This window comes from Odontesthes bonariensis, chromosome 21 (genome assembly GCF_027942865.1).
Source record: "Odontesthes bonariensis isolate fOdoBon6 chromosome 21, fOdoBon6.hap1, whole genome shotgun sequence".
Taxonomy (NCBI): Eukaryota; Metazoa; Chordata; class Actinopteri; order Atheriniformes; family Atherinopsidae; genus Odontesthes; species Odontesthes bonariensis.
This window is the reverse complement of record NC_134526.1, coordinates 2,329,768-2,348,631: the sequence shown is the minus strand read 5'-3', so window position 1 is coordinate 2,348,631 and position 18,864 is coordinate 2,329,768. Positions and strand designations below refer to the sequence as shown.

General features: G+C 44.3%; 2 protein-coding genes across 2 annotated transcripts in view; one reads left to right on the top strand and one right to left on the bottom strand.

Moving 5' to 3' along the window:
• LOC142370785 (NLR family CARD domain-containing protein 3-like) overlaps positions 1-18,864 on the bottom strand; it is a 390,613-nt gene that overhangs the window by 277,885 nt on the left and 93,864 nt on the right. The window lies entirely within an intron of this gene.
• Positions 1-18,864, top strand: part of doc2a (double C2-like domains, alpha) — a 103,309-nt gene that overhangs the window by 21,690 nt on the left and 62,755 nt on the right. The window contains exon 2 of the mRNA XM_075453280.1: positions 16,936-17,280. Within this exon, the coding sequence (XP_075309395.1) occupies positions 16,941-17,280 (340 nt within the window). The 5' untranslated portion in view covers positions 16,936-16,940. The remainder of the gene's footprint in view (positions 1-16,935; positions 17,281-18,864) is intronic.

The window sequence follows — 18,864 nt, the reverse complement described above, 5'->3', positions numbered from 1 at the left end:
AGAGACAGTTAGAGACAGTTAGAGACGGTTAGAGACGGTTAGAGACGGTTAGAGACGGTTAAAGACAGTTAGAGACAGTTAGAGACGGTTAGAGACGGTTAGAGACAGTTAAAGACAGTTAGAGGCGGTTAGAGACAGTTAGAGACGGTTAGAGACAGTTAGAGGCGGTTAGAGACAGTTAGAGACAGTTAGAGACGGTTAGAGACAGTTAAAGACAGTTAGAGGCGGTTAGAGACAGTTAGAGACAGTTAGAGGCGGTTAGAGACAGTTAGAGACGGTTAGAGACAGTTAGAGACAGTTAGAGACAGTTAGAGACGGTTAGAGACAGTTAGAGACGGTTAGAGACAGTTAGAGACAGTTAGAGACAGTTAGAGACAGTTAGAGACGGTTAGAGACAGTTAGAGACGGTTAGAGACAGTTAGAGACAGTTAGAGACGGTTAGAGACAGTTAAAGACAGTTAGAGGCGGTTAGAGACAGTTAGAGACGGTTAGAGACGGTTAGAGACAGTTAGAGACAGTTAGAGGCGGTTAGAGACAGTTAGAGACGGTTAGAGACGGTTAGAGACAGTTAGAGACAGTTAGAGGCGGTTAGAGACAGTTAGAGACAGTTAGAGACGGTTAGAGACGGTTAGAGACAGTTAGAGACGGTTAGAGACAGTTAGAGACAGTTAGAGACGGTTAGAGACAGTTAAAGACGGTTAGAGACAGTTAGAGACGGTTAGAGACAGTTAAAGACGGTTAGAGACAGTTAGAGACAGTTAGAGACAGTTAGAGGCGGTTAGAGACAGTTAGAGACAGTTAGAGACGGTTAGAGACGGTTAGAGACAGTTAGAGACGGTTAGAGACAGTTAGAGACAGTTAGAGACAGTTAGAGGCGGTTAGAGACGGTTAGAGACAGTTAGAGACGGTTAGAGACAGTTAGAGACAGTTAGAGACGGTTAGAGACAGTTAAAGACGGTTAGAGACAGTTAGAGACGGTTAGAGACAGTTAAAGACAGTTAGAGACAGTTAGAGACAGTTAGAGACGGTTAGAGACGGTTAAAGACAGTTAAAGACGGTTAGAGACAGTTAGAGGCGGTTAGAGACAGTTAGAGACAGTTAGAGACGGTTAGAGACAGTTAGAGACGGTTAGAGACAGTTAGAGACAGTTAAAGACAGTTAGAGGCGGTTAGAGACAGTTAGAGACGGTTAGAGACAGTTAGAGACAGTTAAAGACAGTTAGAGACGGTTAGAGACGGTTAGAGACAGTTAAAGACAGTTAGAGACAGTTAGAGACAGTTAGAGACAGTTAGAGACAGTTAGAGACGGTTAGAGACAGTTAGAGACAGTTAGAGACAGTTAGAGACAGTTAGAGACGGTTAGAGACAGTTAGAGACAGTTAAAGACAGTTAGAGACGGTTAGAGACAGTTAAAGACAGTTAGAGACAGTTAGAGACAGTTAGAGACAGTTAGAGACAGTTAGAGACGGTTAGAGACGGTTAAAGACAGTTAAAGACGGTTAGAGACAGTTAGAGGCGGTTAGAGACAGTTAGAGACAGTTAGAGACAGTTAGAGACGGTTAGAGACAGTTAGAGACGGTTAGAGACAGTTAAAGACAGTTAGAGGCGGTTAGAGACAGTTAGAGACGGTTAGAGACAGTTAGAGACGTTTAGAGACAGTTAGAGACGTCCAGCCCAGCCATTAATCTACTCTCTGATGCCCCCTCTGTGGCTATTCTTCAGCCTTGTTAAGGACACCCTGCAGAGGGTTTTAAGGAGGAATCAGACACTGAGGGATGTTCTCTCTCCACTCACACAACCTGTGATGTAGTTTCTCTTCCTCCTGCTGTGTTTTTGTCTTCATGGCTTCCTTTGTGATCACACAGCACGAAGGCGGCTGCAGGTCTGATCTCCAGAGTCCACTTTGGTGCTTTCAGCATCATCACTTTAGGCAGCAAACTATTTTCCACAACTTTGAGTTCAACAGTGGCTTTTCAGAGATCTTTTCTCCCAGCTAATCAGTTTCAGGTGGATGCGTGTAGGTGGATTATCATCAGCTACAGCGCGGCGTTTAGGCTGGGCTGTGTGTGGAGGTAATTCAGGAGAAGAAGTAATTGTTTTAGCAGGAAACAAACACCGAGAAGGTAAAAAGAACAACAACTGTGGGGGACATCCACAAGAGGAGAATGAGAGAGTTCTTCCTCAGGAAGTAATTTAATCTCTGGGAATATCTGGAATGTTATGTCAGATCTGGGATATTATGTCAGATCTGGGATATTATGTCGGTCGGTCGCTGAGTTTGTCGACTCAGACCAGAAACAGAAACAGCTGGTGAGTCTTTGGAGCTCAGATGATATTAATGTGCATCATGTCTTCTGAAAAATAAACACCTTAAGGCAGAATATAAACCTTTGTTCTACATTGTGCACATATATTTTTTTTCTTAACATATTTTCAATTTGAATTAAAATGTCAGCGAAGGTTACTTCCCTTATTTAGAATATCTCCCCTCTTAACCAACTCCATAAGCCGCTCTGAAACACGTCTCCCTTTGAAACGAGCCTTTCTGTGGGTGGAGAACCGGTTCGTTCCACTTTAAAAGGAAGCAAAGCTGGTTAAGGTGCAAAAGACAAAACAAAAAAAGAGGGAAAGAAGACGAGAATACTGGAAATCCACAAAAAAAAGTTCAAACTAAAACAAATTACACACAGACCAGGTGGTGTTAAATGAAAATGAACTGTGAGATCATAAAAAGATGGCTGACAGGAGCCTGAGAGTAGCTGCTAATATCACCGGGGCGAGAACGCACCGCAGAGGATGGAGAACGGTTTTACAACAGTGAGATTGGGCTGGAAATCCCCGACCCGTCATATTTAAGACTCCATACAAGCAAACTAAAACTGTCTCCCTTTAATGTGTTCGGTACTTCATCTGCATCAGGATTAAAGTTTGTCTGATGTCAGACCCCCAGAAGCTCCTTTTATAGACTCCCCTGCATGCTGCATTCATCTAGGTCATCATACCCAAAGATGGGGGGGTGATGATGTCAGATTTGATGAGAAAATGTGCTTTAAAAAGGTCAGCAGCAGGTCCCGAAGGCTACGACCTGTTGAGGTGAAGCGGTCAGCTGGCAGCAAACCGAACACAATCAGGATCTGTGCAGGGATGGCGTCAGCTTTTAGGGAATAAATCTATCCAAGTGCAAGTAAAGCCGGTAAAGAAGTTAGCATCAAACAGCTCATTTGTGTTCACTCACCTGAGATTCGTCATGTTTCAACAGCACCTAAACATCTGCCACCTGAGGCAGAAATGCATCAACAGCTGGCTGCTTCCATCCCACAGGGAGTCCTCTTTAAAGGGAACAGCGGAGTCTGAGTTTTAGCCTTATTCTTTAAGCCTGCTCCGTGATATTTAACATGTTCCTATTGTTCATACTGAATATTAATGCTGGTTGAATCTGAGCTTTTAGTAATCACACCGAGCTGTGTGTGTCGTTCTTACAGCAGGTAAGATCAGCAGGGCGGGGCAACGATTTAAATGTTTAATCTAATTAATCACATGATTTCCCGTCTGGAAGAACTTTAACATGAAAATGGCCGAGTAAAAGTTCCGTACCCTTCTCCATGTTTGGTGGATCCGCCGATTACTTTCTTTTCCTGTTCCACAGCAGACAGCAGCAGACTTTTACAAAATAAAAGCCTGTGAACAACAGAGTTTTACAAAATAAAAGCATGTGAGCAACAGACTTTTACAAAATAAAAGCCTGTGAGCAACAGAGTTTTACAAAATAAAAGCCTGTGAGCAACAGACTTTTACAAAATAAAAGCCTGTGAGCAACAGACCTTTACAAAATAAAAGCCTGTGAGCAACAGACTTTTACAGAATAAAAGCATGTGAGCAACAGACTTTTACAAAATAAAAGCCTGTGAGCAACAGACTTTTACAAAATAAAAGCCTGTGAGCAACAGACTTTAATAAAATAAAAGCCTGTGAGCAACAGACTTTTACAAAATAAAAGCCTCTGAGCAACAGACTTTTACAAAATAAAATAAATAATAAAACAGGGGTGCTGCGTGTTGTTCCCCCTCTCTCTGCCCCTTGCTTCCTGTCTCTCTGAACTTTCCATTAAAGGCACAAAAGCCCCCAAAAGAATTAAAAAATATATAAAAATGTGCTAAAATATTTATCGGCATTAAATAATAAACGAGTTAACTCGCTAAGCCCTAAAAATCAGTGATTAAACCTGTTTTCATGTCCGACTTCACCTCGGAGCGCGTAGTCTAAGCAGTCTATAATGGGAACCTTGTTCGGGACCTATGTGTTCACACATGGGTGGTTTTGGTCTTCTTTGTGTCTTTGCGGTTCCTTAACAGCACAGTGGACATTTCCTGTCCTCTCTGCCCAGTGAGCTCAGTTTCCTGACAGTGTGACACACCTTTTCTTTCTGTTTTCTACCCCTTCCTGCCCAGACTCTCCTCATTAAACACCCGCTGACAGCTACCTGCTGCTGGCCGCTGAGGCTGATTCAGGCCTATATATCGTGTTAGACCTGGTGTTGACAATGATGAGTGCGTTTCACTTAATTTCCGGTACCAGAGTCAGTGCGGCAGTGTTTTCCCGTAACGACTCTGAGGAGCTGCAGAAGCGTTTCAGAGAGAATAAGTGGAGATGTTTGAGCATCATTAGGGAACTCCTGGGTTCCTCCTACAGCTGTGGGATGCAACACCACTGTGATAAAAACTCATCTCTGTCTGAGGCCTGTAGGTGCACAGGTACACTCTCAGAAAATAAAGTACAGAATTGTACCTTTAGGGGTACGATGGCTCGTCACTGGGGCAGTACCCTGGGAAGGTATAGTTTTGTACCCTTGTGGTTTGTACCTTACAGAGACCAATCTTGTACCTCTGGTGGCAATTTTGTATCCTTATACTGTGTCTATTGTACCCCAGCATGTAGAAATATATATATATGTACCTTTTGGACCCTCAAAAAGGTCTCGACATCGGACACTTTGATCTCGATGTCTGACACATTTCCACATTCACCTGTTGCCATGGGCGTCGCACCCGTGGGGGATGGGGGTGTTTCGACACCCCCACTTTTACAGCAAGATGATTTCACCTTTTTGAATTTTAAATGACCAAATAAAGTTTTAACAAATCATAAAATGTGTTTTAAAGACTCTGTACCCTCTTTAGAATAATTCTATCCAGATTTGAGCAGTGTAACTATTGTAGTTTCCATACAGGACCTAGTTTAGGGCGATCAAAATGCAAAAAAAAGCAGTAAAGTTCTGCATTTTTACAAATCAGAAAAAGGTTTCACAAATCCCAAACAAGGTTTTAATGAATCTATAGCTTCTTTAGAATAATTCCATCCAGATTTGAGCAGTGTAACTAATGTAGTTTCCATACAGGACGAGTTTAGGGCGATCAAAATGCAAAAAATGCAGTGAAATGGCCCTTTATGCCCATCCATTTAATTCGCGAATCGGATGCCAACTTCAGCGTCGTGCCTATGGGCTTGATGTGGCGCTCATGTAACACCCCCACATTTAAAATCACTGCTCCACCGCTGCCTGTTGCCGTTCGGTCACAGCTGAAATCACCTGTATCTAAGCTCAGTCCTTGTTAAATCCTTGCTGTATCTTCATCGTTGAGAATCTCTGATATCCGGCTCCTTGTTGTTTCAGTATTTGGTTTCCCAGCTCAGCCGTGCTTTTAGTTTCTTTTAATAAAAACCTCAGTAATGATCTGCTGCTTCCTGGGTCAGGGGTTCCTCCATCACCACTCACCACCACCGACACTGTGACAGAATAATCCTCAGATCTATGTTGGACTCAGTATGACCGGATCAGGGTTATCTTTAGTCTGTGGGTCCTCCAAGGCGACGGAGCTAACCTTTTATCTCTCCACCAGCAGCATTAACATGTCAGTGAGGATCAGCAGCTTCACCGATGATGAAGTCTGAGTTTTATTCTCATGGTCACAGAGAGAGTCTGTAGCTGCAGGTGTTTAGACTTTTTCACGTCTTTTTGAATGCAGCTCAAGTTTGTTTCCCCATATTTCAAGACGACTGGTAAAAACTTTAGGTTTATACCAGGGCTGGGCAACGATTAAAATGTTTAATCTAATTAATCACATGATTTCCCTGATTAATCATGATTAATCGCATTTGTACGCAGAATCCAAAAATGAATCCAAAAGTAGCGTATAGCTTTTAGCATTTAGCTTTATTTTAAATGTGCTGCCATATGAATGAAAGTGCCATAACATTTGTTGTGCAAACACACTTTTAACATCAGCATCTTTCTGTAGTTTTTATGTAGAAGCCTCGCTCCACTGTCTGTTTCCTTGAATGACTTGCTGCTATCAGTTGTGTGTTTTGCCTTTAAGTGATATTTTAGACTGGAACTACTACGCTGAGAAGACAATTCAACTTGGCAGAGTTTACAGATGACTTTGGTTCTGTCGACTCCGCCGTCTGGAAGAACTTTAACATGAAAATGGCCGAGTAAAAGTTCCGTACCCTTCTCCATGTTTGGTGGATCCGCCGATTACTTTCTTTTCCTGTTCCACAGCAGCAGACTTTTACAAAATAAAAGCCTGTGAGCAACAGACTTTTACAGAATAAAAGCCTGTGAGCAACAGACTTTTACAGAATAAAAGCCTGTGAGCAACAGACTTTTACAAAATAAAAGCCTGTGAGCAACAGACTTTTACAAAATAAAAGCCTGTGAGCAACAGACTTTTACAAAATAAAAGCCTGTGAGCAACAGACTTTTACAGAATAAAAGCCTGTGAGCAACAGACTTTTACAAAATAAAAGCCTGTGAGCAACAGCCTTTTACAGAATAAAAGCCTGTGAGCAACAGACTTTTACAAAATAAAAGCCTGTGAGCAACAGACTTTTACAAAATAAAAGCCTGTGAGCAACAGACTTTAACAAAATAAAAGCCTGTGAGCAACAGCCTTTTACAAAATAAAAGCCTGTGAGCAACAGACTTTTACAAAATAAAAGCCTGTGAGCAACAGCCTTTTACAAAATAAAAGCCTGTGAGCAACAGACTTTTACAAAATAAAAGCCTGTGAGCAACAGACTTTAACAAAATAAAAGCCTGTGAGCAACAGCCTTTTACAAAATAAAAGCCTGTGAGCAACAGACTTTTACAAAATAAAAGCCTGTGAACAACAGACTTTTACAGAATAAAATAATAATAAAACAGGGGTGGTCTGTGGCGTAGTGGGTTGAGCAGGCGCCCCATGTACAGAGGCTATAGTCTTCACTGCAGCTGGTCCCGGTTCGTGTCCTTCATCGGACGGCCCTGTGTTGCATGTTGTTCCCCCTCTCTCTGCCAAATTATTATTTTTTTTATTTTTTAAATTTTAAAATTTTTTAAATAAATAATAAAACCTGCGTTAATGTGCGATAAAATATTTATCGGCGTTAAAATATTTGCGAGTTGACGCGATAATAACGAGTTAACTCGCCCAGCCCTAGATAAAAACTTTAGGTTTATACTCGTCAGCCGCGGGCACTGTATTTGGGCAGGATGGGCAGAGCCCCGCCACACCCACCTGCCACACCCCCAACCTTTCCGAAATTATAGATACAATATTTATTTCAACTTCAATCACAGTGGGAATCGTATTACACCATATTGTGGCTTGTGAAGGACTTTGCGAGTGGAATCTGTTTTTATTTTCGCTGAAATATAGCCTACCTCCAGTGTGGCTGCTTAACGTTAGATCTATGGCCACTGGCCAGGGCAGATGCCTGGCTGCCCTCAGCTAAGCCCGGCCCCGCCGCCCCTTCTTACAACTCTCGAGCACATTCTACCAATCAGAATCACTGTAGGCCCCTATGTAGCATAATATAATGTAACATTTAGCGCGCCTGTATAGATGCTATTGGGGCAGGTGTATGATCTGCCCTGGACATGGAAAGGACTCAAAGGGTTTAAGAAATATATTACTCCGCCCATCTAGCCAGTGGGAACTTCAGTGCCGCCAAATTCCCCTACAAACATGTTGGATAAAACGGATAACTATGTCGGATTTGATGAAGGATATTGGCTGTTTAATCCGGATTCACGTTTGTGGTAGGCAAAGATTTTACTTTATAGTTGCTATCTTACAAAGTTTAAGTGATTGTGAACGAAGTTATCTTAGCTTGATGAGCAAAGCAATGTTGAGACAGTAAACAATGTGTTGACAGCTTCGTACATGTACAGTAGGTTACTTGTCTGCTAGCTTAGGTTTCCCCAAGACTAGCTAAAAACGTTGTAAGGATCTCCTCCGAGAATCTTTGCTACACACTGTCCCGCCTACTGCTGTATTACTCTGCACAACCTCAGGAGCGAGTCAGTCTGATAGTAGGCTACAGTGAGTGAAAGCAGCAATCCGCTGGTGAAGTTTTAACCATGGCTGCTAGCATCGAACCTGTACTCAATAGCGTTGAGTTTCTTTTGGAGAACTCATTTGAAAGACTAGATTTGGGAACAAAATTGGCTATTAAAAATTGAAACGTAGGCAGTATTAATTCCTTTCACAAACTTTCTCTTCGCTCATTTTCACGGGGCTTTTGTGTTTGTTGTATGGCAGACTCTTATACGAGTGCGCACATCCCCCCCCGCGTATGGTTGCATAGACTATTGGCCTATTGCGTATGCTCCATAAAAGCTTGCATTTTGATAACGCAGATCATCTGCCCCGCCTATTTTCCAGACCACGAGCCGCTACTGATACTCGTGTTAATCCGGTTTTCCTACTACTCGGTGTCTTTGGTTTGTTTAAATGCCACAGTGTTGTCTTGTATCTTCTGCTAAATGAAACGCTTCAGATTTAATGACAGGGAAGGTTGCTGATGCAGCTGGGAAACATATCCTTGCTCAGCTATGCAGGAAAGTGGTTTCACACAAAACATGTTGGGGAAAGATGTATAATTACAGTGTAATTATGCAGATCGCACAGCGAAAGGGGTAAAAGACAGAGGAGGACGACAAAAGCAAACAAGAGAATGATAGGTTCTAATATTTTCAAGCCTTTTTCTCTTGGGGATCAGTTTTTTTATAACATGAAATTAAGTTTCGAGACCTTCAGCAATTTATTACTTCTATTATCTTTTATAAAAAGGGAAACTTTTCAGCTGGAAAATCCAATTTCTGGTGACTGATGTCGTGATTGATTCCTACCAAACTCATTCTGATGTCTTATCTGGATGCAAACTAAATTAAACTCACCTCACATTTCATCCTGGGACAGAAATGCGTGTCAGATAAGGTAAACAACAAACTTTAACACCCAACCCTTTGAGGACTTCTCAAGGTTTGGCTGTTAAAGTTTATTAACTGCAAGCCCAGAAAGTTTCAGAACGATTTCACCTTTCGTTGCCAAGCAGAAAAATCTGATACAACCAAGTCATTACACTTCAGACGCCCTGATATATGCTCCCAGGAACAGGAAGAAGGAGTTTTACACCTCAGACGCCCTGATATATGCTCCCAGGAACAGGAAGAAGGAGTTTTACACCTCAGATGCCCTGATATATGCTCCCAGGAACAGGAAGAAGGAGTTTTACACCTCAGACGCCCTGATATATGCTCCCAGGAACAGGAAGAAGGAGTTTTACACCTCAGACGCCCTGATATATGCTCCCAGGAAGAGGAAGAAGGAGTTTTACACCTCAGACGCCCTGATATATGCTCCCAGGAACAGGAAGAAGGAGTTTTACACCTCAGACGCCCTGATATATACTCCCAGGAACAGGAAGAAGGAGTTTTACACCTCAGACGCCCTGATATATGCTCCCAGGAACAGGAAGGAGGAGTTTTACACCTCAGACGCCCTGATATATGCTCCCAGGAACAGGAAGGAGGAGTTTTACACCTCAGACGCCCTGATATATGCTCCCAGGAACAGGAAGGAGGAGTTTTACACCTCAGACGCCCTGATATATGCTCCCAGGAACAGGAAGGAGGAGTTTTACACCTCAGACGCCCTGATATATGCTCCCAGGAACAGGAAGAAGGAGTTTTACACCTCAGACGCCCTGATATATGCTCCCAGGAACAGGAAGAAGGAGTTTTACACCTCAGACGCCCTGATATATGCTCCCAGGAACAGGAAGAAGGAGTTTAACACCTCAGACGCCCTGATATATGCTCCCAGGAACAGGAAGAAGGAGTTTTACACCTCAGACGCCCTGATATATGCTCCCAGGAACAGGAAGAAGGAGTTTTACACCTCAGACGCCCTGATATATGCTCCCAGGAACAGGAAGAAGGAGTTTTACACCTCAGACGCCCTGATATATGCTCCCAGGAACAGGAAGAAGGAGTTTTACACCTCAGACGCCCTGATATATGCTCCCAGGAACAGGAAGGAGTTTTACACCTCAGACGCCCTGATATATGCTCCCAGGAACAGGAAGAAGGAGTTTTACACCTCAGACGCCCTGATATATGCTCCCAGGAACAGGAAGAAGGAGTTTTACACCTCACACGCCCTGATATATGCTCCCAGGAACAGGAAGAAGGAGTTGTACACCTCAGACGCCCTGATATATGCTCCAAGGAACAGGAAGAAGGAGTTGTACACCTCAGACGCCCTGATATATGCTCCCAGGAACAGGAAGAAGGAGTTTTACACCTCAGACGCTCTGATATATGCTCCCAGGAACAGGAAGAAGGAGTTTTACACCTCAGACGCCCTGATATATGCTCCCAGGAACAGGAAGGAGGAGTTTTACACCTCAGACGCCCTGATATATGCTCCCAGGAACAGGAAGAAGGAGTTTTACACCTCAGACGCCCTGATATATGCTCCCAGGAACAGGAAGAAGGAGTTTTACACCTCAGACGCCCTGATATATGCTCCCAGGAACAGGAAGAAGGAGTTTAACACCTCAGACGCCCTGATATATGCTCCCAGGAACAGGAAGAAGGAGTTTTACACCTCAGACGCCCTGATATATGCTCCCAGGAACAGGAAGAAGGAGTTTTACACCTCAGACGCCCTGATATATGCTCCCAGGAACAGGAAGAAGGAGTTTTACACCTCAGACGCCCTGATATATGCTCCCAGGAACAGGAAGAAGGAGTTTTACACCTCAGACGCCCTGATATATGCTCCCAGGAACAGGAAGGAGTTTTACACCTCAGACGCCCTGATATATGCTCCCAGGAACAGGAAGAAGGAGTTTTACACCTCACACGCCCTGATATATGCTCCCAGGAACAGGAAGAAGGAGTTTTACACCTCAGACGCCCTGATATATGCTCCAAGGAACAGGAAGAAGGAGTTGTACACCTCAGACGCCCTGATATATGCTCCCAGGAACAGGAAGAAGGAGTTTTACACCTCAGACGCTCTGATATATGCTCCCAGGAACAGGAAGAAGGAGTTTTACACCTCAGACGCCCTGATATATGCTCCCAGGAACAGGAAGAAGGAGTTTTACACCTCAGACGCCCTGATATATGCTCCCAGGAACAGGAAGAAGGAGTTTTACACTACAGACGCCCTGATATATGCCACCCTTTGAGGACTTCTCAAGTTTTGGCTTTTTAAAGTTCATTAACTGCTAGCTCAGAAAGTTTCAGAAAGATTTCACCTTTCGTTGCCAAGCAGAAAAATCTGATGCAACCAGTCATGAAGCTCCTGAAATCTCAGCCTGCCTTACAGGCTATGTACACACGTAGCCGGGTATTTTTAAAACCGAATGTTTCCCCCCCTCCGTTTATAAAATAATTTGTATCCACATTACCTCATTTTCGAAAAAAAACACCTTCCACACATAACCGAACATCTGCGTTTTCACCTGTCTTGACAACCCAAATGCATTTGCTGTTTTGCGTAATCTGCCCTCGTCAGCTAAATAATAAAGTGTGCACGCCACTTTTTTGAGCACACGGACAGGTGATCGTATGACAGTGGACTGCCCCTCGATATGAGGACGTAATAATTCCGACAGCGACAGCAGTGAGGACCGGGACATGCGAAATTGTCCCGCCATTCCTCTGGGAGTACGACTTGGGCGTGTAAAATCAAGGCAGTAAACAGCGCCTGCAATAATAACCACCACAGTTCTCAAGGCATCCATGCTTCTTCAGTAAACAAAGGTCGCACTTTAGACTTTAAAGCAGATTTGTTGTTGTTTTGGCGCATATTGTGACGTTCGAAAACGCAAAACTCCGGTTATCTCTGTCTACACGCAGCTGCATAAACGGAGTTTTCAAAAATCTTCACTTTGCCCGGAGTTTTTAAAAAAACATTTGTTCACGATGCGTTTTTATGCGTTTTCATGTGGATGACAGGTCCAAACGTAGAAAAATATATTCGTTTTAGCAGATACCCGGCTACGTGTGGATGGGGCCTCAGTGCGTGGCTCAGTGTTTTATCCTCTGATGGTTCAATTAAACCCAACGCCAGCGACACCTTTCCCATCGGCAGCTCTTTATCACCTCTTTGGCACTTTGTTTAAAATGTGAAAACTTTCATCTAAAAGGCAAAGATCAGCTGAAAGCCTTGAGATTTCCTGTGAGAATGACAGTTTTTCTCACTTTTAACAGAACGATACCACAGAAAGCACCGATGTTGTGAGATAATTTCCTGTAAACGCTCACACCAAAGGTTCAGTGATAATGTAATGACATTGTGAACAGATCATTACTCAGATCCCATTGTTTTCACATTAAGGACTGCATGTTGATGAGATATTCAGCACAATGTGTTCCACGAGCCTCAAAACCCTCAATTATTGCTGCTGCTGAAGCTGAAACAACCTCTGGTACAGGTGTGGGCTCGGGTTATTAATCTTAAACATTGTTACGAACACTGATGAACATTTAGGCACCGAAGGAATGATCTTCATATGCAAACAGTAGATGTCCTGCAGCTCATTCGTCTTCAGTCTGACAGCTCATTCAGTTCCTTCCCTTTCAACTTCTTCAAAATTCCTCTCCCGTCTCCTTTAACATCCGCCCACAATCTAATGAACTACAGCCTCCATCAGTTCCTATCGGTTTAATTCAATAAGCTGCTGAGTTACTGTATGTGAAATCACTGAAGAATGTAGATTAAACACAAGCTGCTTTATAAGCATTATAATCATCTTTCTGTCCTTCTTCTCTCTATGTGAGTATATAAGTAACTAAATGAAGTAATTCTGGACATATCGTGTCTGTCTTTGCATCTTCTTGAGATTTTCTACTCAGCTTTGGACGCTGTGCTGCTCAAATGATTTCAGTTCAATTCATGAATGCTTTATTAATCCCTGAAGCAAAGTTACGTTTCTGCAGAGTAAATTATTGTGATAGATAAAACAGAATATAAATCATCAGCGGGTTGGGCTGTTGTTTCTGTTGCTTAGCAACAGCTCAGCTGATGATGTCACACACAGCGTCAGCAGGTAACTCAGGTGAACTCTCTCAGCAGACAACATGGACAGGAACAATAACGTCACCTTCATTAGCTAAGCTGTTAGCGTAAGCTGCTGCTAAAGGAGAAAATAAATCAATAAATAAACCAGGAGGAATTATTTCTCATGTACTTCCATTTTCCTGCTCTGAACAGTGGGCGGGGCTTATCAGAAGAGGCGGAGTCAACTTAAGGAGTGACGTACTTTAGAAATGAAAATCAGAACGGCTCGTTAGATGAGGAACTTTCAAACAAAAGGGAACTAAATAAATACCAGGGTTGTGTTTTTGGGGAGTTTTACATCTGCTGGTGACTTGAGATGCCCTTATATATGCTCCCAGGAACAGGAAGAAGGAGTTTTACACTTCAGACGCCCTGATATATGCTCCCAGGAACAGGAAGAAGGAGTTTTACACTTCAGACGCCCTGATATATGCTCCCAGGAACAGGAAGAAGGAGTTTTACACCTCAGACGCCCTGATATATGCTCCCAGGAACAGGAAGAAGGAGTTTTACACCTCAGACGCCCTGATATATGCTCCCAGGAACAGGAAGAAGGAGTTTTACACCTCAGACGCCCTGATATATGCTCCCAGGAACAGGAAGAAGGAGTTTTACACCTCAGACGCCCTGATATATGCTCCCAGGAACAGGAAAAAGGAGTTTTACACTTCAGACGCCCTGATATATGCTCCCAGGAACAGGAAGAAGGAGTTTTACACCTCAGACGCCCTGATATATGCTCCCAGGAACAGGAAGAAGGAGTTTTACACCTCAGACGCCCTGATATATGCTCCCAGGAACAGGAAGAAGGAGTTTTACACCTCAGACGCCCTGATATATGCTCCCAGGAACAGGAAGAAGGAGTTTTACACCTCAGACGCCCCGATATATGCTCCCAGGAACAGGAAGAAGGAGTTTTACACAAAATGTTACCTTTAAAGCTTAATAGAAAGGTGTTAGACTTGTTCCTGCTGCCAAGTCTTGGTGAAACAAATAAAACCGCCTTCCTGACGATGTGTCGTCGTCAAGGGTGTTAGCTTGTCCACATCAGCCGGTGATTTCAGATTTCCTGTGATGATCAAGAGTAGAAATGTTTTAAACTTTCTCCTCATTTCTCTCAGTTTGTTCCTGCTCTGCATCCTAGACGTCTCCTCTTGAACTCAACATGATTTGTAGTCTTATTCCAGGCATTACTTGGGCTTCGGAAAGCTCAGTTCGATGCTCCCACATCCAAAGGAAAAGCTCCTGTGCACAGCATCTTTTTCCACTTTGTTTACAGTGATTAAACATGGTGGGCAGCCAGCTTCTGCTTCAGAGAGCTCCACCACCGTTGTGCTGCTGCCGGTGGTGTAAAAATAATGATCTGTGTGTGAGGCAGTCATAGCCGTCCAGTTTAACTCGTATGATCTGTCAGACTCAGGTGATCAGAAGCCTGTTTGCAGGAGCAGCAGCAGGAGTTATCAGCAAACTGCTGCTGCTTTTCCACCAGGAAATAAAACCCGATGTGGAAATATGCACCATTAAAGCATCTAATCTGCCTCCAGCTTCACAGTCTGTTTTAATTCACCCCTTGGCCCTGAGATAAAAAGCCTATTGAGGAGAAAAACAACAGCTCAACGATGTGAGTACCGGCTGAAAAGCTGTGGAGAAAAAAAACTAAAGGTGATGGAGGGTCGAAGCTGCCCAACGTGTGAAGCGTTGGAGTGGATAAACAATCCCAGGACTGGTTACCGGAGAGCAGTGGAGTGGGGTCTGGTAATTACTAATGGATCGGCAACATGTTGCCAAGAGAGGGCAACAGGACGAGTCACAGTATTTTCTACAAATGTCATTTAGAGAGTGAAGATGAAACAAGATGTTAAAGCCTCTCAGAACAACCTGCTCGTACAGTAAAACACTTATTTATCCAAAACTTCTGCAGCGTCTGAGCAGCCCGATCCCTGCTGAGGATGATGATGAGTCACAGATTAGTCAGGATGAGTCGGAGTGCTCAGAGGAGCCGGAGTCCGGCTCAAACAGTATCTGTGGATGTTTTCAGTGCAGTTTTATTTGTACATTTCACACGATTAAGCTCAGTCTGCTGCTCTGCATCTTCATTGTTTTATTTATTAATAGTTGAATAAGGTTGTTAAATCAATAGTTCAGCGCTAGTTTGTGAAGCTGAAGAACTTAGAGGCCTTTGAGCTGACACTGACAAGCAAAAAAATCATTTAATTCTTTTCAGTTCAGTCATACATAATTAATCCTGAAAGGGAAGCTGAGCCGCTGTTACGGATAAATAAGTAAATAAAATATAAACCAGCTGACAAACAGGCAGAAACCTGACTCATAGGCTGACATATTAGGCCATTTAAAAAAAAAAAAAAATAAGATTTTACAGTCTCCAGTCAGAGCAACAACCCTCCAGCTCTACATATACAAACAGATAGTTCCTCTGTTGATCCCAGAGGGAAACAGTTTAGCAGGTTAGCTGTAAGCTAGCTGCAGATGCTAGCAAACAATGCTTCCTCATCAACAGTGATGGATATCAGCTGAAATATGATTCCTGCTCTCACAACAGTTTTAATGCACTGTGTTTGTGTGAAATATACCAGCAGAGGATGGATCAGCTGGAAATATCACATTTCTACATGTTTTCTGAACAGGTGTTGTGCTAAATGACTCCTTTGGTTTCCTATCAGGTTGGATTGTGTCAGGTTAGGTGGGTGCGAGATTCTTCAGAAACAAAACTTTGTTTATTTTCAAAAACAAGGTTTTAACAAAAAGCTGAGCGGCTGATCCAGATACCAAAAACTAAACTGTGACCAAAACAAAACATGACTATGGCTCGGAATACTAGAAAGGTACTTAACTTGGCTGCGATAGTGACGAGTGAAGATCTGGCAATGAGCATGAACAAACCGGGAGACCAAGGCTGGGTTCGAAACCGCCTACTTCTCCTACTAACTTGCTGGATGCATACTAGATTCTCCTAAATGTTGGGTATGCATCATGAGGTTACTACTCATACTCAAACTACCCAAGATGCAACGTAACGTGACGTCGCCGATCGTCATTTCCTGTCAAAACGGCAGTTTCAAGCTAGCTACAACGAGGGTAGGTTCACTTCCTGTTTTCAAAACAAAAGCACCAATTGTATGGTAATGGCTTTCCCTATGATAAAAGGCAACGGGTATTTTATTTTGTGAAAATAACCGGAAGTGCGTTGCTCACTGCGGCTAGCTTTAGTAGCGCCGAAATCGTGGGAACAAAATTGTAAACAGCCGGTATGTTGTCAGGTTTTCAACACGTTGGGGATCTAAACGACTACTTTCTCTCCTGAAAATGTTTCAAATGTTGCTAAAGTTTACAGAGTTTAGAGCTTAAGGGAAATCAGCTTCAGGCCGGCTGATTTCGGCTCGGGCAGGAGCCAAATGCATTGTGGGTAAACGCTCTGCATACAGGCGCAGTGAGAGTCCTCGGCTCTGTTCTACCTGCTGCTGGAGCTCCTGTGATTGGACAGAAAGCTGCAGCCCACCTGTGTTTGTGTCTTTCAGACTCTATGACGGTGCGGAGAGGAAAGAAGCTCAGCATCTCCATCCAGGAACACATGGCCATTGACGTTTGCCCCGGCCCCATCAGACCCATCCGACAGATCTCCGCCTACTTCCCCCGCCTGTCCCCCACCTCCCCCACCCCCAGCTCCCCGAACCCCCCCCTGTCCCCGAAGCCCGCCTCCTCCCCGGTGGCCCTGAGCCCCCCGGTGGCGTCGGCGACGGGCGGGGCCCACCTGCTGTCCCCCCTGCGGGCCCACGGCCGGTGGGGCGGGGGCGGCTCCCTGTCCCAGAACAGCAGCATGGACACGTCGGTGGAGATCAACAGCGATGACAGCGACGACTGCAGTGAGCCTCGCTGTTGGCATGTGTGTGTTCGTGTGTTACGTCCGTCTGTCGTGATGAACCTCTGCATGGCCCCTGCATGACCCCTGCATGACCCCTGCATGGCCCCTGCATGGCCCCTGCATGACCCCTGCATGACCCCTGCATGACCCCTGCGTGACCCCTGCATGGCGGCCGTCCTGCAGCTTTCACACATCAAACCACCGACCCGGTTGGAAGCTGCTGCATTCGTTTCAAAGACCACATCAGAGTCGGTTTGTTTTAATTCCCGACAGCTTTGTTCTGTGAAAAGCTTTCCTGTGATTTTCATCACGGCCCTTTGGCAACATCCTCCCAACACTCAGAGGACCCTGAACAGAAGTTAGACACAAGAGAACATGAACAGGAAGCTGCTTTGAAGCTTCACTGGGAGGTTTAGGGCTGAAGTGTTCCGACTCTGAGCCAACAGACCCAACAGACACCTCATTGGTTCCCATTTCTATAGCCGCATTTGGACAGAGCAGTTCTAGGAACGCGGTTCTAAGAACGCGGTTCTAAGAACGCGGTTCTAAGAACGGTCCTCCTGGAATCCTGTTCTAATAGCTGCCCTTCTCCAGGGGAACTTCAGTTTGCATTCCCACATGAGTCGGGACCTTATTAAACACGCGCCGGTTGTGTCCGTGTCGTATGAGGAAACATTTCAGCCTGACAACATGACAAGGGGCCGTGGTCCCGAGTTCTCGAGGGCCGGGGTCCCTAGTTCCCGAGGGCCGTGGTCCTTAGTTCCCGAGGGCCGTGGTCCCTAGTTCCCGAGGGCCGTGGTCCCGAGTTCCCGAGGGCCGTGGTTCCTAGTTCCTGTATGTGCGAATGAGGGAAAAAATGGCCCCGTTCCTGAAAAGGTTCTAGGAACTGCAGAAGGTTCCTACAGTGGGAATGTGGCTACTAGCCGTTTTTTCCCGCATTCGACACAGACACAACCTTGGTGTTTTTAATAAGAGTCACGGGGGTGTGGGGAAGGTAGGACACGGATATGGACTTCAAAAGCAAAACTGGGTTTATTTACAAGAAAAACAAAGTACAAACAAAAAGCGCGGCTGAGACGGATTCAAAAGACTAACTGTACGAAACAAACAAAAGGACTTAAATAAATAAATACTTAGCTTGGGTAACGACGAATATCATGGACAGTACAGGTATCATGGCAAACAATGAAGTAAGGTGTGAAACGAAGGGAAGGCAAGGTAAGCAAACAAAGATCCGACACACTGAGAGGGGAGACTGGAAACTAAATAGGGAGTGAGTGATTGGTGACAAGGTGCAGCTGGTGAAACTGGACAGGTGAGGGGAATGAACTAATTAAAATGAAAATCAAAACGTAACCTAAACCATAAAACATAAAACTAAAAGCATGAGTCCCTTGGCGTGTTTAATAAGTGAAACCTCCACGTGGTCTCCTTTGTCTGCGGCGCTCTGCTCTCCTTCCTTCATGAAACCAAGAAGTACGGCCTGCACTCCATCCTTCGTCTCCTGACTCTCTGTGAGCTCTTCCAGCCCGATGTGATCGTCCATGATTAATATCACCGTCATGCAGACCATGAACACGGTGGC